At 45.7% G+C, this 22,912-nt stretch overlaps 1 protein-coding gene across 8 annotated transcripts in view; it reads right to left on the reverse strand.

Annotated features, from left to right (window-relative positions):
- Nucleotides 1-234: 234 nt before the first annotated feature.
- The window catches only part of ADGRG1 (adhesion G protein-coupled receptor G1), a 40,795-nt gene continuing 18,117 nt past the window's right edge, over nt 235-22,912 (reverse strand). For 7 of the 8 annotated variants that reach the window (XM_077931822.1, XM_077931821.1, XM_028739290.2 and 4 more), the window contains 13 exons: nt 19,888-20,075; nt 18,256-18,708; nt 16,487-16,625; nt 14,407-14,554; nt 13,727-13,870; nt 11,548-11,673; nt 10,500-10,545; nt 9,684-9,787; nt 9,464-9,582; nt 8,526-8,794; nt 6,982-7,090; nt 5,806-6,065; nt 235-4,134 (listed from right to left, as the gene is read on the reverse strand). In XM_077931822.1, coding sequence (XP_077787948.1) covers nt 4,016-4,134; nt 5,806-6,065; nt 6,982-7,090; nt 8,526-8,794; nt 9,464-9,582; nt 9,684-9,787; nt 10,500-10,545; nt 11,548-11,673; nt 13,727-13,870; nt 14,407-14,554; nt 16,487-16,625; nt 18,256-18,708; nt 19,888-19,927 — 2,076 coding nt within the window. In that variant the 5' untranslated portion in view covers nt 19,928-20,075 and the 3' untranslated portion in view covers nt 235-4,015. Of the gene's footprint in view, nt 4,135-5,805; nt 6,066-6,981; nt 7,091-7,929; nt 7,989-8,525; nt 8,795-9,463; nt 9,583-9,683; nt 9,788-10,499; nt 10,546-11,547; nt 11,674-13,726; nt 13,871-14,406; nt 14,555-16,486; nt 16,626-18,255; nt 18,709-19,887; nt 20,076-22,912 lie in introns of those variants that run through there. The other variant, XR_013393673.1, reaches the window with a different exon arrangement.

Consider the following 22,912-nt stretch of genomic DNA (forward strand, 5'->3'; position numbering starts at 1 on the left):
GGGGCAGTCTACCATACAGTGTGTGCTGGTAGCTATGTCTAGTTGTACCATCATTTTGGTCCAGGATTTTCCACGTTCTCCTCAATTAGCTACATTATCTATTTTCCCATAAGACCTGCCATGATTAACCCACATATCACTTCTACTCCTTCTTTTACACCACGGAAAACACACTAGGTGGTTAGTGATCATGGTCTTTGGTTCTTTCAGAGAAACTGACACAACAAAATAGACCTTTGTCAAGGAATCGTCCAGGTGGACAGCTTTATTGAGTCTCGGCAGCCTCTCATACAAGGTGCTAACAGGGGCAATAGCTCCTCTCGCCTTCTGCACTATCATACAACAGGCTGGTCCTGCTTATTTAGGGGTCATTCATTGTACAAACTTTGAATACCCCTTATGAAACTGTATGGACCTGTTTGCGTTGCTGGCTCTAATGGCCCCTTTCAGATACTCTGTGCCTTACCAACTTGTTTGTTTATGGATTTTTTCCACACACAAAAACTATCAAAACAGTTGTTACTACTTTTCTTTTTTTAACAACCAAGCATCCATAGGTGTACACCAGTCATCTAACTGAACTTCACCTTATGTAATTGAACACACTAACTGACAAGCTTACTCTTAAGAGTCTATTCGTCTTAAAGATACAGTAGCATGTATCAGCATGGGGGAATTGGTGAGCGTGAAAAAAGGGGCTGTGGAATTGGAGAAAAAGAAGCATGGGAATGAGGGGGAGGGTCTGTGTGCAAGGAAGAGTTAAGAAAAGTAATGAGGGGGGATTGAGGGCTTGAAGAGAGCTAAAAAAAAAAAGGAGTAGGAGGCATGGAAATGGGGTTGAAGATGAAAGCATGGACAAAAGAACAGGAGAGGTGGTGCCTTCAAAATTGGGCAGAAGGTGAAAAGGGTGCTTGGTTGCTGGTGCAAGGGGTCACTGTTAACCAGAAGGTTGATGGTTGGAGCCCACCCAGGGACAGCTATGGGCAGGATTTGTGCATTGCAGGGAGTTGGACTAGATGACCCTCGGATTCCCTTCCAACTTACAAGTCTATTATTCTAAGGGGGGAGGGAGATACCGCTCACCATGGGGTGGTTTGTGTGCAAGGTGCAGTTTCACAAAAGGGGGGGGTGAGGCTAGTGCATGGGGGCGTAGAATAGAAAAGTAGCTCCAGAAATAGGGTGGGAAGATCCAGTGGGTCAGAGGGAAATGGCTGGGGGGCTGGCAAGTGGTGCGAGCTGAGGCACAGCCCCTAGTTATAAATGGGTCAATAAATATAATTTTTGTATCTTAAAAAACAAAACTGTCCAGCAGGGCAGCTGTATGAATCTTGCCCCAAGACTCCTCTTGGGTTTGCTATGTGCTTACATTTTTGTGGCATTAATTTGGTTGTAGACTCTGCTTTGCCCCTACAAGTCTAATTTTCCAACAGCATATAAATAATGGTCTAGTTCAACTGTTTCATGCTGGAGTCTCTCTTACCAGTACATTCAATTCTATTGTCTTAGTAATAATTATTTATACCCCGCCCATCTGACTGGGTTTCCCCAGCCGCTCTGGGCGGCTCCCAACAGAATATTAAAAACACGATAAAAGATCAAACACTAAAAACTTCCCTAAACAGGGCTGCTTTCAGATGTTTTCTAAAAGTCAGATAGTAGTTTATTTCCTTGACATCTACCGAGAAGGCCCTCTGCCTGGTTCCCTGTAATCTCACTTCTTGCAGGGAGGGAACCAGACCTCAGAATGATGGGGGTGGAGACATTTATTCAGGTATACTGGGCCGAGACCATTTAGCGCTTTAAAGGTCAACACCAACACTTTGAATTGTGCTCAGAAACATACTGGGACTTAGTTGAGAAGCTGTTCTCTCCCATTGAAGCTGTCAAAATGTATGGCCTACTTTTATAGAAAAGCCTGTTGGGCTACCACATTATATTCTGATAAAAGCAGCCTTCTCCAATCAGGTGTCTTCCAGCTGTTCTGGACTACAACTCCCATCAGTCCCTGGTTGGGGCTGATGGGAGTTGTAGTTCAAAACAACTGGAGGGCACCTGGTTGGGGAAGGCTGGGAGAAAGCAAAAATGAAGGGTGCCCCCCCCCAAATATATTGTGTGATCTTGGTACTAAAAACAAGTGTGATCATTCTGGAGTCCTGTGACGTAAGTTGATGCTTGCTTTCCCCACCTCTCCTCCTTTATCCTGCCAAATGGCACGGAACGACGATTATTTTTGGTCAGCACTTTCTGATCCCGAAGAAAATGGCTTTATTGTTCTCTGAATTGTGCCCAGAAGGGAACAGGAAGCCTGCAAGCTGGTGAGAGAGTGCTGCTGGGACATGCTCTGGGTGGGGCACAGCCAGTAAGGGAACGGCGGGGGGGGGGCGTGTTGCTGGGCTAGTTCTGCAGCAGCTGGTGTTTTCAAAGAGCAGCCCCCAGGGAGGAATGCATCGTCGGAGGGACCCCACCCTTGAAAGAGTTACTTGATCCAGGTGAAGTCAAGCAAAGCATCTGCCGCAAAGGATTTCTAACAAATGCATTTTGAATTACAAAAAGAGTTTTATCAGCTTTCCACACTACAGTTAAAAAAAAGAGAGAAAGAGCTATTGCAGCTATTGTTTCAGGATGATAATGCCTGTATGGTTGGATACACCACAGGGCTGTTGTTCTTATACACACAGAAAGGACTGTTCAGGGTCTGTCCACACCTTGGCAGAATGTGGATTTTGCACCCCTTCTGATCAGATTAATTCCGCCTCGTCCATGCAACATTCTCCTTCAGCTACTTTTGTCCCACACTTTCTCCTCCATAAATCTAGACTTTTTCTATGCTCAGGAAAATCCAAAGAGAGTCAGCCCACTCAGCAGTCCTGTGGCCTTCTTGCATTTGTTTTTCCAAAGTAGTTGTTTTCACTCCTTCCAGTTTTCCACGCCTTCTGCTAGGTCCTTTGATCCTATTTACAAGTCTGGCAGTGAACTTGGCCGCTTCTGCTTTGTTAGTGAGAGTTAAAGTTGTTTCAAAGGATTTTTTTCTTTCTTTCTGCAAATTATAGTATTGTTATGAGTTCGGAGGTACCAGACCCCTCTAATGCCTGGATCCAGCATGTGTTAAAATATATGCTAGGCTAGTTTCTAGATTAGGCTTCCAGATTAAGAGACTTAAGCTCTGTGTGAGACAACAAACAGGCAGGGCTCCTCCTTCAACTTGCAGATAATGAGAAGGACAAATGTCAGAGTCTGGAGTAGAGTTTGGGGGCTGTGATGTAAACTAGAAGAGGGGAAGAGAGCAATGTTTGAAGTCTGTTTGAATCCAAGATCCTTTTGGGATGTTAATGCTGTGAGCACTTCCATCATGGGCTCAGATTGTATAGATGTGTGTAAATAAACCGTATATCACAAAGACACCACAGTCTCCGCTGTGGCCCATTGTGAAGGAAACACGAATCCTGGGTAAGTGCCTGGAACCTCGCACAGCTCGGAGATTGGGCTGACGTGCAACAGAATAATTTCTAACTTGTTTCCATTATATTTCTGCAGGGTGTTTTTTTACCCAGGCTCTCAATACCTATCCAATTTTTTTGCCATCACATACCCAGACATGCCTCATAACCGATGGCGGAGCAGGAGAGCGGTCCTTTTTTGTTAGGAAAAGGAGTCACAAAAAGAGTTCCCCTTAAAAAAAAAAAAACATAAATATATATAGAAAGAAATACTGCATTTAAACAATTTGTGGACGTGGTTTCCTCTTTGCAACAGTTCCCTCGCACGTGCTCAACAGGTATGAGCGCTTTCCACGGAGACAGAGGTTAGAGGCAAGGATACCCCTGATAAATAAGGGAAGAGACAGGCATGGAGGGTTCCAGGTTTTAATAGCCTGTACGCCAACCACTCAGCTATGAGCAGTGCAAGGACAAAGTGATCCCTGAAAGTCTGGATTTCCGAAGCAGGTAGGGATGAGGCCTTCAGTTCCACAGGAGGCAAGGCAGGACATCCAAGCAGAATGTGACCCCTCACTGGGTCATATGCTGGTGCTGCTTGGCTGTAGCTTGATGCTGCTGGAATTGGTGCTGTAGAAGTAGGAGGAAGACCTGCGGGACTGGAGGGTTTTTGCCAAGTACCAAAGGAAGATGAGGAACCCTGTGGGGAGAGAAGAAGAGGGAAACATGAAAGGAGGAGTTGGAGAGCATGCCAAGACTTGTCCTCCTGTGTGCACCTTCCCTGTGGCAGTGCCAGGGAAGAACACAGCTCAGCAACAGAGCCCACACTGTGCATGCAAAAGCAGCAGTGGGTGGTGTCCCTAGAGGTTGCTGCATGAGAGGCAGGGAGGCCAGCAAGAGGTGGAGACAACTGGTTGCAAGAGCGCAGGCAAGTGAGGGGAACGCTAAGGTTAGAAACATAGAATTATAAAGTTGGGAGGGACCCCAAGGGTCATCTAGCCCAACCCAATGCAATGCAGGAATCACAACTTCAGCAACACCCAACCTCTGCTTAAAAATCTCAAAGGAAGGATCGTCCACCACCTTCCAAGGGAGCCCCATGCACCACAATGGACCAGCCACCAGAGGGCAAAAGGTCCCAGGTGCAAGGTCCATGTAGGGCTGAGAAAGACTCTGTGTTGGAGAGCCCCCAAGAGCCACTGCCAGTCAGTGTGGAGCAGAGGTGGGCTAAAGGACCGCTTTGCATGCAAAATGTCCCAGGTTCAATCGCTGATGGCATCTTCAGGTAGGACTGAGAATAAGTCCCTGCCTGAAAACCTGGGCAGCCTCTGCCAGTCAGTGCTGATGATGCTGTGATAGTTAGAGCAATGCTCTAGGGCTCAGAATGAGGCAGCTTCCTCTGCTCCTACTAATGTGAACCCTAACATGGAGGGTAGAGGGGACTTTAAGAAGCCCTCTGCTTCTTTTGGTGGAGTTGCTTTGGATTGTGTACACTCACTCTCACTCTCCTGCAATTTTGTGGTCAAACAAGATCCCACAGAAATGAAGGGGACTTTTTTTCTTTTATGCAGTGCAAACTGCAAGCATGAAGGCCCCAATCTGCATCAGTACTGTAGCAAGGGAGGAAAAGAGCTAAAAACCCTAACCCTCCATATTAGGATCTGTCTCCCTGCCCCATGTCAAAAAACCAAAACAAAATCCACAACCCTATTGACTAATGTCACATGTAGTTTGGCCCTGGGGCTGATTCTGAAGATGCTGCCCTGGTGATAAATAAACTGCAAGCCGAAGAATGTGATTTCAATGGCAGCCAGGGCTGGATTTAGGTTTGATGAGGCCCTAAGCTACTGAAGGTAAAGGGTCCCTTTATATGTCCAACTGTCCTTTGTCAACAACAAATTGTCACTGTTTTTTGTGGTGAATCTATGCTATATGGTAATTTATGGACCTAATAGGTATCTAAAGCCATTTGCACATGACAAAATATGTATTTTATCAAAGTAATTGTTGAACTGAAATACAATTAAGAAGTAGTATATTGTGAATTTTTTTTGGGGGGGGGCCAAGAGAGTGTGGCCCTAAACTATTGCTTGTTTAGCTTATATGTAAATCCGGCACTGATGATGGCTGGTTCCCCTTTGGGACTGGTAGGGCAATAGGCAAGGAGGTCAACAGTAGGTAGCGCTAGAGCCAACAACAAGGAGAGCCAACCTTGGACTGGTTGTAATGAAGGCAGCAGCCAGGTAGAGACTAAGGTTGGTGGGGCAGTGCCCTGTTCACCCTAATAGACCAAATTCCAGTGGAGAGAAGAAACAGTGACAAAACGGCAACCCAAATAAGTGAAGGGAGGAAACAGCTTCCACCCACTGACCTTGGAGTGAGTTGATGATGGTGAAAAGGTACACGGACACCAGCTTGAAGGTCCCAGAGGTGAAGGAGAAGAAGGCCAGCCCCCAAGGGATGCCCAGCACACAGCTCAGCCCCAGGAGCATCATGACATATCCCCACTGACATCGCAGCTTGAGGATCGCTTGCACCATCGCGCCCAGCATGATGGTGTTGAAGAAGAGCACCAGGCTTAGAAAGCCCAGATTCAGGAAGTTGTTGATCTCTTTTTTGGTGATCCAGCAGCTGGAAAAGAGGGAGGGAGGGAGCAGGCATGAGGGATGTGGCACAGTGTCCCAAAGCATGTTCATAAGGACATATAAAGATCCCTGTTGGATCAGGCCAATGGCCCATCTACTCCAGCATCCTGACCTCGCAGTGGCCGACCAGAAACATCAAGTCCAGAGAAACAAGCTTAGGAACTTTAGAAGGTTCTTTCCCCCTTCTTCTGAGATCAGAAATGACTGAAATAGGGGCACCCATGCTTGGATTTTGGAAGGTTGCTAATCAAAAAATTGAGTGAGGTGTGTTTGTCAGAACATTTTGGGGACCAGACTGTAGCGCTCTGGAGACATCCGTTTGGGTGAGGGACACAACAAAAGGATGTCCTTTTGTCAATCCATTGTGGGACTTTCAAAGTTCACTGAACATCTCAGGGCAGAAGAAAGCCCATTTTACACCCTCTCCGCCCGCCCACACACCCAGTGCTGCCACTGGGAAGAGAGCTGCAGGCAGCCCAACTACCTGACACCCCTTAGGGACAAAGCTGCCTGGTGCTTGCTGGTACCTTGCTGATGTGGAACCTGTGTAGAGCAGGAACATGGATGGCAGGAGTAGGAAAACCACCTGGGGCCAGATCAAATGGTGGCCAACCCTCCATGGGCCACATCTGATAGGTGGATCCCACCCCGGGCTCAAGCAGCACTAAATTTAAATGGGCTGAATGCACATTGTGCTTGAAGAGGAACCACCAGGAGCAGAGCACGCAGGGGTTGGAAATGTGGAGAAATAGGAATAGAGGAGAAGCCCACTCCTGTCTCTGCCCAGCCCACTACCAGGAAAAGGCTTCTATACTTCTAGTTTACGGCTAAACTGTGAATGGAGCTACCTGAATCAACTTAGCTGTGAGAGGACATGCACACACACACCCAAAGCCACTTACATTGTTGCATTAGTATATTCCCCAGAGGATTCATACACTTTAATGGGGAAATGTCCGTAATGCGACTGGTTGATCACGTAGATCAGCAGAACAATGAATAGGGGAAGACCTGCAAGGCAGAGGACAATATGCATGAATGTTTATACCCCACTTCCTTGGGTGGTCCTTGGCACCTGCATCCACCCCCCTGCCTCCCCATGCACACATGCATTTTACTTCTAAGTATTTGCAAGTCACGTACAAAAATCTCCAAAGCAGGCAAAAGTGAACTATGCTAGATAAAAATTTCAAACCACTAAAAAGCAAAAAAAGGAACACAACCACAAGCAGCAGAATGAAATCGCTCTGAACAGCAGACAGGAAAATGAGTGGATCCAAAATGAGGATGGATTCTGCCCTCCTGTTGGACCCAAGGGGTTCTGAAGGGGGCCAAATGTTCTCAAAAGCTTTTTGTGAGTGGTCAAGAGGAACAGAGTTGGAAAGACAGAATGCCCTCCCTTGTCCCACAACTCAGAAACGTATCTTGGGGTGGGGCAAGGAAAAGGGGCAGCAGCTGCTCCCCCAGCTTGAGAAGAGGTAAGGGAAGCCTCAGTCTTCTCGGGGGCCAAATGTTGCCCCTTAAGCCTCTCTTAACTGGCCCTCAGGACTCTCCCCAGGCCACACCCTTCCTGAGTGGCTTGGCCTGGCTGGGATGTGTCCTTCAACTCTGCTAGACTGAATGGAGGAAAGGGAGGGCTGTGCGTGGAAGCCAGAAGATTGCAGAAAGGCAAGATGGACATTTCTGGCTCTGCCCACTTTTGCCCCCAGCCTCACCTGCCACTGACATGGGTTCCCTGGGAAGTTCCCTGGAAGGGTTGTCTGGGGCTGAAAATGGCTCCCCATCCCTGCTCTATGAGGTCACTCCCACCCCAACTTCAGGCACTATACCTGAATTTATTTATTTTTTACCATAGATAAAAGTTTCCAGTTCAAAGCAGAGGGAGAGGATACCACTTCTGAATATTCCCCTATGTAAAAAAGAAAAGAAAAAAGAGCTACTTCCTGTCAATTGACCTAAGAAGAGTCCTGCTGGATTAGGCCAATGGCTGGATCAGGTCCCAGGTTCAATACTGAAAGGCATCCCCAGGTAGAGATAGGGAAGACCCTGAGTGGTATTTAACATTAGTCCTGCTCAGAATAGACCCACTGAAGTTAATGGCCAGCATTACCTTCAGCTCATTAATTTCAGTGGGTTTACTCTGGGTAAGACTCAGCTGAATACCCTGGAGACCCACACCCAGTCAGCATAGACAATGCTGATCCAAATGGACCAGCTGTTTGACTTGGCATAAAGTAGCCTCCTTTTGTGATAGAGGCCAGATCTGAACTGGGGGCTTCTCAGCAATCTGGCCACACTCTGAACCACTCCACTGCATCAGATGCTTTCTTTCTGCGTATCGGTCTTCTTCTCTTGCAGCCCAGCTTCCTAATGGACCTAGCCACAACCTCCTTTGGCTATGTCCACAAGAGACTTGCACCACTCCCAGCGACCCCTGGCCACTCACCCCAGCCCACCAGGCAAAGCTTAAGGAGCATGTGCTTGATGTTGGAATTGAAGACTCTGATCACAAGGAGGTACAGGCTGTAGCCCTCGATACCCATCCAGGTCAGGCAGGCCAGCACCCCGAAATGCAGAAACATGGCGCCAGACTTGCAAGCTACGTCACCACCGGTAGGGGCCAGAGGCACTGCGATGAGGAAGCTGATGTCGAGGAGGAAGATGGCCCAGAGGAGGTTCATGTGAACGTAGACAATGTTGTCCCCTTGCTTTCTCCTGGGGAGGAAAGAGAGTGTGATATTTCTTTCCCAATTGTGTGTGTGTGGGATTCCCACCCCAAGCTTCAGTCAAACCATACACTAAGTCTCCTAGGATATGGCTTCAATCAATGTTTTGATAATCAGTGCCTTACTCTTTCTCAATACAAGCCACACATGTCTGTCACATGCACACCTGGCTTCAGCAGTCCATAGGTTTTTCTCCATGGTGTTCCCCTCCACAGATGCGGCAGCTGGTGGCCAGAATAAGACTGCCATAAGCTAGGTATTCCCAAGGAAAGACCCACTCTCCTTTTCCTGGGATACTCCTCTTCTATGCTTCTACTTTGGTGGCTTGAGATCAGTGCAGTAAAAAACACAACCGAGCTCACTCGTGAGACAATGGCCTGGCTCGCACATAACACAAAGCCATGGTTCCTTGAACTATGGGGCTGTTGGGAGTTGCAGTGCAAAACATCTGGAGGGCACCAGGTTGTGGAAGTCTGTTCTGACTTTTCACCTTCACTGCATCTCTCCTCCATCCTCTGTTGATTATTCTTGCCCCCCCCCAGTCCATGATTCCCTTTTGGATCTCCTTCTAGGATCCAGCAAGTCTTCCTCCTGGGCTGTCTCCCCAATCCCCCAGGACTTCTGCCATATTTGAAGCAATTTTTGAGTTCTCCCTTACTTTGTGCAGAGGAAGAAGAAGATGGTGAAGAACGATGCCACGGCCGAAACAATACACCCAATGTAAGTGATCAAGGTCAGGTAGACCTGGTGGCTGCGGTCGATTTCTGGGGAGGACACCTGGAGGTGGAAGGAGATGGTTTAAAAAGGGCAGAGAATGGGGGGCAGGGTAGGAAAATCTTTGCACAGGTCTACCTGGCATGGGAGCCACCAGTACTCACCATTAGCACAGCAAAAAAGGTGAGATGGTCACAGCGGCAGATGGTTCGGTCCGCTCCTCGTTCTGCTTCACAGCCAGATGAATTCCACTTGCCTGGGTGGCCAGCTAGGGGCGAAAAGGAGAAGCCTCACTGCAGGCGGGTGCCCCCATGTAAAGGAAGTGAGTAAGGCCATACATTGCAAGGGGTTGAGCTAGAGGACCCTTTGGGTCGTTTACAACTCTACAGTTCTATGGTTCTACAATATAGACAGTGTGGGAGAGGTCTGTTGGGTTCTACTAATCCAGACAGAAAGTTCTCTGCATCTGTAAGATTCAGTCGGCCTTTACTAGGGACCGAGGGTTTTGTGGGCAGGACTACTGTCCTGTGGAACTCGTGACAGTGGAGGCTTCTTAGGAATCGTCCGTGCTTGCTCCTAGATGTCTCCCAAAAAGTTTTTTTCTATTCAGGCAGGCCTCTGAAACTTGAACTGCTTTTGTCCCAACCTGTTTCCAACCAAGAGGTACGTCCAGAACTGTGACTCATGCAGACTCCAGACAGTGATAATTCATACATGCTGCCAAGGTACATCATTTCAGGTGGAAAAAGGGACCCTCCAATTTTTAACACAGAGAAAAGTCTGCTTCAGCTCTCAGAAATTTGGAAAGCTCTGGTCCACATAGTCCGTCCTTAACGTGGGCTACTGCAGGGAGAAGGTGTGATTTAAACACCTGGTTTCACATGCTCTCAAGGAACAACCAAATACAGGGAATGTGGAAGGAGGGCTCAGGGGAATTCCTTCCAAACATCTCACCCACCTCAGCTACTGTAGGAACTTACCTTCAGAGCCAGTGTCCCAGAACACACACTCGGGAGTCACGTTCGACTGAAAGAACAAATACCAGAGGGTGATTTAATTTAAAAGCCAAAAACAGGGAAATGTTGCTGTTCAGTGAGATGTCCCTACAGCTTCCTCACAACTACACATTCTCTTAAATATACTTCCACCCAGTGAAACAGAGATAGAAAGACAGGAGCAATATACTTTGGGAAACAGGCAGTAAGAGCATCTGCTTTGCATGCAGAAAGCCTTAGTTTCAATCCCCGATGGTAAGTTTTTAATGTTTGATATTTTATCGTGTTTTTAATATTCTGTTGGGAGCTGCCCAAAGTGGCTGGGGAAACCCAGCCAGATGGGCAGTGTATAAATAATATATAATCATCATCATCATCATCATCTCCAGGTGGGGTTGGTAGAGACTCTTTCCTGAAAACATAGGCAACTGCTGCCAGTCAGTGTAGGAAACACTGAGCTAAATAGATCAATGATCTAACTGAGTATAAGGCAGCCCCCTATGTTCCTAGTGATAGCAACCTCAGTTCCGTGTGCAACCTTATGGAAGCAAATGGCAAAATCTGCACAGGAGGGAGGAATTGGCAGGTTACAGAAGTGCAGAAGGATTTCACAGAATCAAAGAGTTGGAAGGGACCAATCTAGTCCAACTCCCTACATTGCAAGAAGCACAGTTTTTGCAACAGTGCAAGAAATGTTTAGGGTGAGGAGTAAAAATAACTCTCTGAGGACTGGGCATGCTTAGTGGGCACAGAATCCTGACTGTAGAGAGGAGACTGGAAAATAGGGGTTCGGTTCCAAGAACAAGCAACCATAGTATAATTTCAGCACAGGGAGTTGTCACGTGGTGGTGTTTTTCTCTTTGCAAAAGTGACCAGGCCAAGATTTTTAGAAGGTTCCACATGCAATGCTAAAACTTGAATTGTAAATTCATACTGGAAAACAGCCGAGCTTTAGGGAGAATTTAGCCACATCAGAAGGGACACCAGCAGATGCCGTGATCTTCTGAGTGGAATGAAGGTTTTCAGGGCCTACCGGAAGACTGTTGTGCCAGAAAGTGAGTGCCACCCGCTCCTCTCTGAGCAGGCCATGGACTGAAGTGTTCCAGATGGAGAGGCCAATCACTTTCCCACCCAGGATCTGGTCAGAAGAATTTTGGTCCTGCAGGAAATAAAGATCAGAGCATTTGAGACCACCCAAGTCACCTCATTTTTACAGCCCATTTGTGTAGTCTGTGCATACCAAGGTATTCCAAAGTCCACCTGCATGTCTGTCCTCTTGGGGCAGTATTGCTTCATGAAAGCTGGTTCTGCCCAACCTTCCCTCCATGTGGACCTGATCCTGCCTGTACACAGTCACAACCATCATATGCAGAATTTGAGTCTCTCTCTCCCAACAGCAGCAGAACCCAAGAACTTCATGCCACAACCTGAACTTGTCGGAATGCAGCTGATGTTTCAGCAAGTGTGGAATTTATCCCTGGCTTGGAAGACGTTTCAGTTAATGCCCTAAAGGAGGAAGCTAATTTGCTCAGTTTTCAGTTAAGTGATGCTTTATTGGCAGGACCAGTCTGTTCCCTTGTAGTCTGGAGCTTCCTGTGCTCCATATTTCATCCAGGAGCATACAAGTTGGACCCAAGGGAAATCAGCCGGGGATGGGGCCTAGAGACTTCAAGGCAAGCAGGACATGTTTCTGGCTACAGTTCCTGGCTAGTGAGGAGAATCCCAAATTGGACAACATGCTGTTAGTTCAGTGCAGTGCAACAGTAAAAAAAGACTAGAAAGCAACAAAGTAGATGTGAACTTGTCCCTGATAGCTTGCAGGTTTGTGTGGTCTTGCTAAGCCATAGATTGGCTTACTGTGTGCGCAAATCAGGTCACAGAAACCTTATATGCAACATATTTAGCCCTATCAACCATTAGGCAACAGATTTTCAGCCTACTGTTCAAAAAAGAGAAACTGGAGAATGTCTATATTCCCCCCAGGGGAATTATACAGTGAATACTATAATACCTGGTGAAAAAAATCGCTCTCTGCCTCTCCCTGGCCACAAGTGCATAAACAACCACTTAAAAGTACTCCAGCATATCCTCCCTCTCAAAATATTATTATTATTATTTGTTGTTATTTTTTATTAAATTTGTTAGTCATTTTATCAAGCCCACGACAACCCAAAGCGACTTACAACCAACCAAGCAGAACAAAATCCCACATAGATAAGCATCGGCATCATGCAGAATCTCAAAGCAGCAACTGCTTTCCTTGTCGCACCAGCAGATAATTTGCAAAAGTAATCTGGAGGACCAGGATGAGATATAACAGAACAAGAAGGGGGTGAAATTTCATTATGTTCCACGCCACCCCCATCTCTGATCAGTGAGAGACTCCTGGAGTTCCAGGCACTTACCCAGCTTTGGTTTCCTTTGAGTGAGGGTTGGTTGAGATTTGTGGTGCCTTTAGGATATATGAAGTGCTTTTTTTTCTAGAAAAATAGGTGCCGGTACTCGCCATGAAGTTGTTACAGTAAGTGCCACACTTTTTAACAACAACAAAAGGAGAGGTGCTGGTACTGTGTACCCTTGAGTACCCTCTGAAAAAAAGCACTGGATATATGGTTTATTTACACATATATACAGCCTGAGCCTAAAATGGAAGCGTATTTACACCCTAACAGAATTTGCTTCTTCCTTGGATTCAAGCACAAATCAAGCATGGGTCTGTGTCCAGCTCCTCGGCCTGCTTTCTTGCTGCTCAGCTCTCGCACAACTACCCTGGTTTCTAAGTACCAGGCAGCTGAGGGGAAAGGCCCACCCATTTGCCCTTTGGCACAAGGTGACTTCATTGGTTATGCTAATTATGGTGCTTAAGCAGTCAGCTACGGCCATTGTCTTACAGTTGCCTAGAGAAAGGGGCTGGTTTGGCAGACTTGTTCCCATACTGTCTACCCTCACAGAAACGAAAGAATTGGAAGGCATTCAGGGCATCACACAGACTGATTCCCCCCACCCCAAAAAGAAACCCTATAGTTTAAAGATGCCACCATCTAGTTCACGAAAGACCTCAATAAATTGGGCAGGGATTGTTTTGCCAAATGGTGCTGAAGCATCTGGTGCTCTTGCTGCAGAAACTCATCCCTGAAGGAGCTTCACATCTCTGTGCCTGATAGGTGAGTTTCCTTGGAGAACGTACCCGCAGCCTCTCTGCACATCCTTACCTGAAAGAGGGTGGAGCTTGAAACCACCAGCAGCACTGCCCTCGGTGTAGCAGGCCTGCGCCCGAGTTTGGGTTTTGCAAGGACGACTTTGTCCAGGGCCGCTTTAGGCAGCATCACTTCAAAGCCATGAGCCTCTTTGTCCTCCTGCAAAAATAAAATAAAATGCTTTGTAGAAGAGGAAAAGGGGGTGGTCCAGTTCCATTTGGGTTTCTCTCAGCTTCTCATTTTCCCAGCTTTAAGTTCTGTTCTCCACCTTCCAATTTGCAATTTTAAAAAATAATAATGAAAACTAATCAGAATTTTAGTGCTAATTAATCCCGATGTACACGTTTGTATGCATTTTTGCTTAATGTGAACTTATTGCAAAGCAATTTCCGCAATATGTTGGCATGTGCTATTTTCACTAAGATAGACATTTTTATGAACACTTTGCCCTGGTATATGCACTTTTGTACACATTACTTGGCAAAAATCGGAAAAGTGTGGGCTGTGAAGGATGGCTGCATTTCGGTTTTCATGCTGCATCAGAAAATGTGAATGAGGTAAGTTTGGTGTTAACTGCAAACTGAACTGAATTTCTCCCCTACAGAGAAATCTTACATCTTGCAATGGGGAGGTAAGGATGGAGCAATAATTTGTACGGCAGGTAATTTAAAATGGCCCTTTCTCCCTTTACTCACCTCCAGCTTGGGTCCAAAAGTTATATTCTGATGACTCAAGGACTGGAAATTCCAGACGCTTGCATGTAGCAGTGCTCCCTTCCCAAAAGTCTTGTTCTTCCCTTGGAATTCTGCTTCTCCCAACTCTGACTCCAAACGCTGGAGCAACCTGTCGGGAAAAGGTTAACTGAGTATGGCCGGAGATACCAGGGTCCACACAGCTACTTCCTGGGTAACTGTATGTGCCAAGGAAAATAGCTGATACAACTTGGTCATTTATTAGCCTTCAAGTGTGTTTGGTATTGTGGACTTTTGCTTTTAGAGTTGAAAACGAATTTGCTCCCAAGAAGCCTTGTCAAAGGCTGATGTCAAATAATCACAGGCTATTTTTCTGAATGTTTGCATTTTGATTAATATTCAGCTAATATTTGGTGTCAGTGAATGAAAGCTAGTAAGGTATGGTTTCAATATTTGCATAATGGTATGTGACACTGTTTCAGAATTGACTGTACCCGATTGGCGGCATGGAACTGTATTGAGTCACTGATATGTTTCATAGTTGGCAAGCCACAATATTCAGAGTATCTGGACATAGTCAGGATCTGCGTATGCAGAAGGTCCCCAGGTTCAGTCTTTGGCTCCTTTAGATAGGTGAAAAACCCATACAGGAAACCCAGCCATCACCAAGCTGGTTGGGGATGATGAGGGCTGTAGTCCCAAACATTTGGACAGCGCCAGATTAGTGAAGGTGAACATAAACATAAGCAATATTGAACAAGATGACGCAGCAGTGGAGAGCAGACTGCCTATGCAATGCTGGCACATTTTCAATATTTGCAGGTGCTACTTTGAGGTCTGGTTGTAATATTACTACATCACACCTGTTGCTCACTGAGCCTGCAGGTGCAGGGAGCCCATGCCAGTTCAGACCCTGCCAGGGAGTAGGGGGCAGTAACCCTTTTCCATACTGCACAAATCACAGTCTGGGGCCTTGCACTTGCTATGCGTATCAGATGAAAAGCTCCAAGGTAAAGCTGTGCTTCCAGTGTAAACAGTGGGTGAGGGGCATCTGATGAAGATCATGGGGAGGGTGGGACACAGCTACAGTGACCTGCTGGGAAAGTGTGCTGAGCTGGGGAATGGGATTCACTCAAGGTGGATCTCTGCATTCGGTGGCAAACACACAAATTGGAATCCAGTCTTCACCAATTCTCCCTGCAAAGCAGCTGGGCATAAGGAGATGAGGGACCATTCCTGAAGAGGAGCAGCAGGTGGAGATTGCTTAGCCTTTCCCTGCACCTGGAATTCCCAGGTGTACATCTTCTATGTCGGGCATGGGGAGGGAGCCACAGTGAGCAACAGGAGTGACAGGTGGTTATTTCCTGTCCAGGTCAGTTTTGGTTGCCTTAGTTCAGAGTTTGGTGTGTTAGTCCCCATTTGTGCATCAATCAAATATTTATTATTTTTTGAAAAAATACATTATTTTTTTAAAGTATTGGAACTGCATTTTTCTACATGTGTATTTGTGTAGGCATTTTAACCTAAAAATACACATTTTGTGAATTTTCAGAAATGAGCATTGGTATCACAACATTTGGAGATGTGCAAAAGCTAAGGAGAATGGCATTTTGCTCTGTGTGAATCAGGGTCTGCTTGCTTAAAATTGCAGACAATACAAAGCCTCCTCAAGTGTGGGAAGAGTGCACAGACACACACGTACACTTCCTGTGGCTTGTACACATTGTTCCCCCACCACCCCCACTTTGCCACAGAGAAGCGGTAGCGGGGATTCACAGAGTCACACAGAATTTTTTTATAGTTGCACCTGACAGGAGTAGATGATAACAGGTTTCTAGACGGTTGCATTTCCCAGGGGCTGAGCTGTGAAGTTTATTGCTGGGTTGACATTGCGAATAATCTGACACTGTTGTTTTATATTATTTTGTATTTTATGGCTATTGTGTGGTGTATGTATGTTACGTTGTTTATTATGCTGTGACACTGTAAACTGCCCTGGAGCTTTTTGACAAAGGATGGCATACAGATTTATTAAATAAATAGTTCACCAGCAGAGAATGTTGACTGGCTCATGAATACTTACTCAAATGGGTTTGGCCGAAGGCCGTTCCTGCCACTCTTGCCAAGCTTCCCACCTTTTTCCAGAGTCTTCAGCTTTTCTTCTACGCTCCTAACTTTTCCTTCCATATCGCATACTCGAACAGGCGTCTTTCCTTGATCACCTGTCCCATAAACAAACACAAAAAAGGAACAGTCTCATTAGGGACTACATTCCAGGCTACAGGACTCCTTACTCACACTGTGAAAGGAGCAGAAAAGGCACAGATTCAGCATCCAGATAAACTCAGGTTTAGTTTGTTAAAAATAAGGTCCCAGCTTTCATATGTAAACATATGTCCAGAAACATAACCTGAGCCTCACAAACTCTCAGGAGCTGGCAAAGGGGTCCAGGAAGGTTTCCAGTTGTCAAGGGAGGCAGGGCCTCAATGTCCTGCAGAGCTCTGTCCACAGAATAAATTATCCATACTTTAGCTGGATTTCTCTGGATAATTGGGAATGGTTATTTTCTTTGGGGAAAGGGCATGCTGATTTTCTTTTTGCAGTGCATATAGCCCTGGTTATAGTAGCTCATTAGACAGCTTTGATCATTGTGTGTCTTAAGACAAACCTCCGCCGCCACTTCTCCTTGGTTAACAAACTCATCATTTTGTCCTATTTGGTTAGCCTTCTTCCCCTTCCACTTCCTGCCATAGGACTGCTCGATGCACGTCCCTGCACATGCACCCCCACCTCTTTCCTCCTCTCTCCCCCCTCTAGGTACATACAACAGCCCACCACCTGCCCTCAGCGTTCGTTCCACGCACAGGCCTGGTATACCCAGAGGAGAAGCCGCTGGACCATGAGATGATAGAGGGAGTGGGGGGGGGGAGGAATTTGAATTAGAGGAAATGAGTACTTCCACCTATGATTCCCCATACAAGATCTTTCAGGTCTCCATGCCCTCCTGCTCTCCAGACATGGATGGGCTAGCTTATAGCCAAGGCTTTGGCAAAGCGAGGAATTGGTGAACAGGTGGCTCTATGAAATATGGCTATATAACCCAGATTGCTTATTGGTGGGTTCCTCTAGATGGCTGGTTTATTCAGCATTCACCCCAATTTGATTATACAAAGCTTATGTGACAGTGAGACTATATCTGGTCTTCATTGAGCATTCTCCCTCCCATCAGATGTCAAAGAGATAAACAACTACCTGACCTTCAGAAGACATCTTAAGGCAGCCCTGTTCAGGGAAGTTTTTAATGTATGACATATTAGTGTATTTTTGGTCTTTGTGGAAGCTGCCCAGAGTGGCTGGGGAAACCCAACCAGATGGGCGGGGTACAAATAATAAATTTATTATTATTATTATTATTATTATTATTATTATTATTATTATTTGTTCATGATGCAGTTATACGACAATGAGCATTCATCCTGAATTCATCCTAATTTGCTTGTAAGGCTGTTTAGAAGTTTCCCAGTTAATCACCCCTTCATTCCTCACTTTTCAATGAATTACTTTCCAAACAACAAAAAAATTGTTGTTGTTTTCTTAAGTGGCTTGTTACACTAGGGATAATCCACTTTAACTGTGCAAACCCGAAGTTCCAATACTTGGAATCCCTCCCAGAAAATATTGACAGTCTGGAGACACCAGGAAATTTTCAGCTGCACACCAGCTTGTGGCCCACTGTGCTCTGGGCTGCAAAGTTGGTTTTCTGGGGAGGGGGTGCTGCCATGCAAGAATGGGCCTGGGCCTGCTGGACTGTTGGGTTCCACAATTACATCTTCTAAAAAGAAGCAAGCTTACCTGTGAAGTAGAAATGATATGCAGACATGTCCGGAAGGGATGTGTTGTGGACACCCCTATTAAAGGCATAGGAGACCCTATAAAGCACATTGGGGCCATATTGAGAAGAATTTTCAGTTGTAATGGGACAGTACAGGGTATATGCCTGGCTAGTCAGGTTGAAATTCGTTTGGGACTTCCCATAGGTGATCGTCAAAAGACTGTCATGCCGAAACCAGTGCAAACAGATGCGATAAGGCCCCAATTGTTGTGGCAGAGGACACTCCTTGGATCCTGTAAAACGTCCACACTGAATTTCTGGACTGAAAGGTGCTCTTAGGATCAGTTTCTCTGCACTGTTTACAATGCTGATGCCGTCGCTCTGGATTTCATAGCTTATATTGCTTTTCTTTGTTTGATTCCTGGTTGCACAAAACTGGAAGTCTCCTTCATCGCCACTGATCCCACAAATACCTGCATCACAGACATCCCCCAAACAACACAAGACATTGTATCAGGACATGAGAAAAACACCCAGAAGTATTTGCACTGACTGTATTATTAAAACAGAAGTCCTAGGTTATATAGGAATGTGGAAGGAATTAGGGCTGGGCAATATATCCATATATCATCCAAAACCAGTTTGAAGTCCATATTGTGATATCAGTTTCATAATTTTTGACCTGGCAGCTTATCATGAATCATGATGTGTATGTATGCTATGCAAAAATCACAATGTGGGAAAGACTGTGAAGCCAGTCAATGCTTCTACATCCTTATTCCAGACATCATGATATATCAGTATATTGCAATGTTTAGCCAGTGACATATGATGATGCTGAAAGCCAGATATCAACCAGCCCTACAAGGGATTCTTAGGGCTCATCCACACTTAGCTTCTCCCCAGCACTTTCTAGGTATAAGTCCATGATTTAAAGTGCCATGTCCAAGTGTTTTGTTGTTTGCTCCACAAAAGCCACTCTTTGATGCTGAATTGGAACAAACGGCAATTCGGGTTTTCTGTGGAATGCTGTTTGCTCAGATTCATCAGTAAAGAGTGGGTTTTTATGGGGAAAGTGCCATGGGTGGGGTGGGGGTGGGGACACTTGGCACTTTCAAACACAGACCTGTGCCTAGAAACACAGCACAAAAGGAAGTCTGGATAAGCCCTCAGTTACATCAACCAGTAGCACTCTGTAGAGGACCTTCTGCATTAGCAATTTAGGACACTTCCGGATGACCTGTTTATCGAGCCTTCATCCCGATTTCTTTGCACCAAGTTTGTGGGGAGGTTAGAAAATGTCAGATTTTTTTCCAGCATTCCTTCTGATTTTTATTAAAGAAAAGGTTATATGATGTTGCATTAAGCACTTTCCAGTGCATTTCCTGATCACAAAAAAACCCACACCTGATTTGGTGGAGGGAGCAAGTTTGTTGCCCCAGAGTCCCTTATCTATTTTTAACTGACACAACCTGAATTTGCTGGGATGTGATTGAACCCCCCACCTCCAAAATAGCAGCATTGGAAGAAGCCTCAGAATCCCAGAAGGAACCCTGACACAAGGTGGTAAATGCAGGGAACCATTTTACTGTGAAGACAGGGGGTGCGGCCTGATTGTTCCATGAATAGTAGTAACAAGACATATACATTACCTTGGGACTGGAAGAGGAGAGGCAACAAGAAGAACAGCATTCTGAGCGATTCTGAAGAGCTTATTTCACAGTCAAGGTCTTACAACGACAGAGGGCTCCCCTCAAGCTTCTCCATGAACACTCTTGTCTTCCTCAGCCCAGCTGGAAGTGCCAGCAATCGTGGTAGTTAAAAACTCATTGTCCCGAGTCTGCAAAGGGAAGGGAACATTGTAAAGAGTTCTGGGTTCTGGAATTACCTACACCCTTTTAAAATGATGCTCTTGGTAGCTTCATTCACACAATCTGCAGTTAAGTGCTTTCAATCCCCACTGACACTGGGTGCTTAACGTTTCCATGGAAGCAGGGGTGTGTGGCACTATAATATAGATGCGTGTTTAATGCATGCAGAGGGTTAATTTTATGAACTGACCCTGAAATCCTAAACATGTCACCACAGAAATGGGATCCACTGAGTTCCACAGGGCTTTTCCTCAGGTACACCAACTTTCCTCTCACTGAACCTCAACACAACTTTGCTTCTGAGGAGGCATATAAAGAATTACGCTGTCAGTATAGTTTAGCCTTCCCCAACCCAGTTCCCTCCAGATGTTTTGGACTACAACCCCCATTAGCCTCAGCTAGCACAGCTGTGCTGGGTGGGGGTTACTGGGAGCTGTAGTTCAAAACATCTGGAAATCACCAGGTTGGAAATTCTGGCACAGTTCCATACTGCTCCCAGGGGCTCCCTTCAGTTCATAGGGCTGGAGGCTCCTCAACTCTGCTCCATCAGCGCAGTCCTTCTCATGCTGAGAACCTCAGACTGAGGGATGCATCCAAGAGGTGAGTTTTTCCCTTCCAAAAACACACTTCAGCTTCTTTCATAACATGTCAACCATGCCCAGTCTTGGAATAACTTGGAACCAGGAGACCACGTTTCAACTCCCCACCCACTGTCAAAGGGCATCCTTCCATTAGCCCCACCAGACACCAGCAGTAAGTTTACGGAAGCTGTAGGCAGCTTTTACAAATAAATAGAAATCTGTCTGGTTCCAGTCTGAGTCAACCATACATACTGTGCATGGAATGACAACATCAGTGCAATGGGAATGAGATTTGTACACTGTTCCTTGGGGCTGCCTCCCCCTCCCATTCTGCCCCACAATCTCCACCCTGACCCCGTTTGCAATGCAGACAGGTGTGATCAAAGACTCTACGGCTTCCTGGGGTGCAAATATACAGCAGTGGTTAACATGCTGAGAGTTAAGGTGGACAGATCTGTCAAACCAGCTTTCGTGCAGTTGCTTATGTTTCCAACCTCAAATTCAGCTCTCTACATTTCTGCAGCAGTTTGTGCTTTTTAAAGCCCTAAACAGCCTTGGCCCGGTATACCTGAAGAAGTGTCACCACCCCCATCGTTCAGCCCGGACACTGAGGTCCAGCGCTGAGGGCCTTCTGCGAAAAGTGAGGTTACAGGAAACCAGGCAGAGGGCCTTCTCGGTAGTGGCACCCGCCCTGTGGAACGCCCTCCCAACAGATGTCAATGAAATAAACAACTACCTGACTTTTAGAAAACATGAGAGGGCAGCTCTGTTTAGGGAAGTTTTTAATGTTTGATGTATTTATCGTGTTTTTAATATTCTATTGGGAGCCGCCCAGAGTGGCTGGGGAAACCCAGCCAGATGGGTGGGGAATAAATATGCTGTTGTTGTTATAAAAAATAAGTCTTCACAAAAGTTTGTCAGCATCTTACATCACATTTCTCCTAAAATTGATTTTTATATACAGTTTTGCCTAATATAATGCATCAATACATGCATTCTCGTACACACTTTTGGCTGGAGGCCTGCGCCACAAAATTCAAAGAAGTGCAAATATGAAACATTGCAGTGTTTTGGTTTCTGAATTGTTTCAGGAAGTGCAAATTAGGTAGATTCACATTAAAATGCAAATCCAAACCAAATCCACCCCCATCTGAGATTAAGATTCAGCTCCTTGCTGGCAAGCTTCCAGTTTCCTGTGGGAATCAACCAAAGGGGATGTGCAGGTCTGGGAAATGTTATGTAACCAACGGTTGAGCCATCCCAAGGTTTACAGATTATGTCACAGAAGATAACTAAAGCAAAAATGTGTACCCAGTTTGATGGGAAACGTGATGTTTCAATTTGACACTCGGGGAAAACACACATTCCCTGAAATAAACAAACAACTGCATTCAGTAGTACTAGACTTGGTCAATACTAGACTTTCAGCACAGGTTTGGAACAGTGCGGACAAATGTTTGCATGAGGTGTGTGATGTCCTCTGTTCTCTAACCTTCCATTTCACCCAGTCTTTGGCCCCCCCTGGTGCTAGCGTGGTAATTTAAATTGGTGCAAGAGTTTGGATCCACTCGATTCTTTCTATTTATTCACCACATATCTGGGATGTGTGACCATCTCACACTGTGTCCGTGCATCAAGAAGTACGTCATGTGCAAATATGCTTACTAAGGAGTTGATGAAACCATTCCATAAGGATTATTCTGCATGTAATTGTCAACAACCGGGAGAAAAGCTTTCGTAATTTCTTGACAGATATTCAGAAGAAGGATGCTTTAGAGATGGAGGATGAAGCCACAAGAACCCCTCTCTGTATTATCTGTGTCTGCTGGACTGCAACAGCTTTGGTTTCTTGAGATCCCTGGTAGGGAATCATAGAATTATGGAGTTGAAAATGTCCCCCAAGGGCCATTAAGTACAACCCCCCTGCACATCATAAAGCAATCTGGCTGGATTGCTTTCTCATTCATTAAGGCCAAGATAACTTCGTCAGAATAATAAACTCCTTGCAATACTGACTTGATGAGAAACAGGGGCATTGTTCAATACAGCAACCTTCAAAATGGTGTTTGTGGGCAAAACTAAAAGCAGATCATACATAACATTGTTTCACAAGGTGATAGAGCCTGTATAGAAATTGGCTAGATGTTAGTAATGAATGCAGCCTATTGCTTGCTTTCCCTACCCCAGTATCAGAATGAAACTTCACATTTTTCATAAATTTCAGA

The sequence above is a fragment of the Podarcis muralis genome, chromosome 7 (genome assembly GCF_964188315.1).
Source record: "Podarcis muralis chromosome 7, rPodMur119.hap1.1, whole genome shotgun sequence".
Taxonomy (NCBI): domain Eukaryota; kingdom Metazoa; phylum Chordata; class Lepidosauria; order Squamata; family Lacertidae; genus Podarcis; species Podarcis muralis.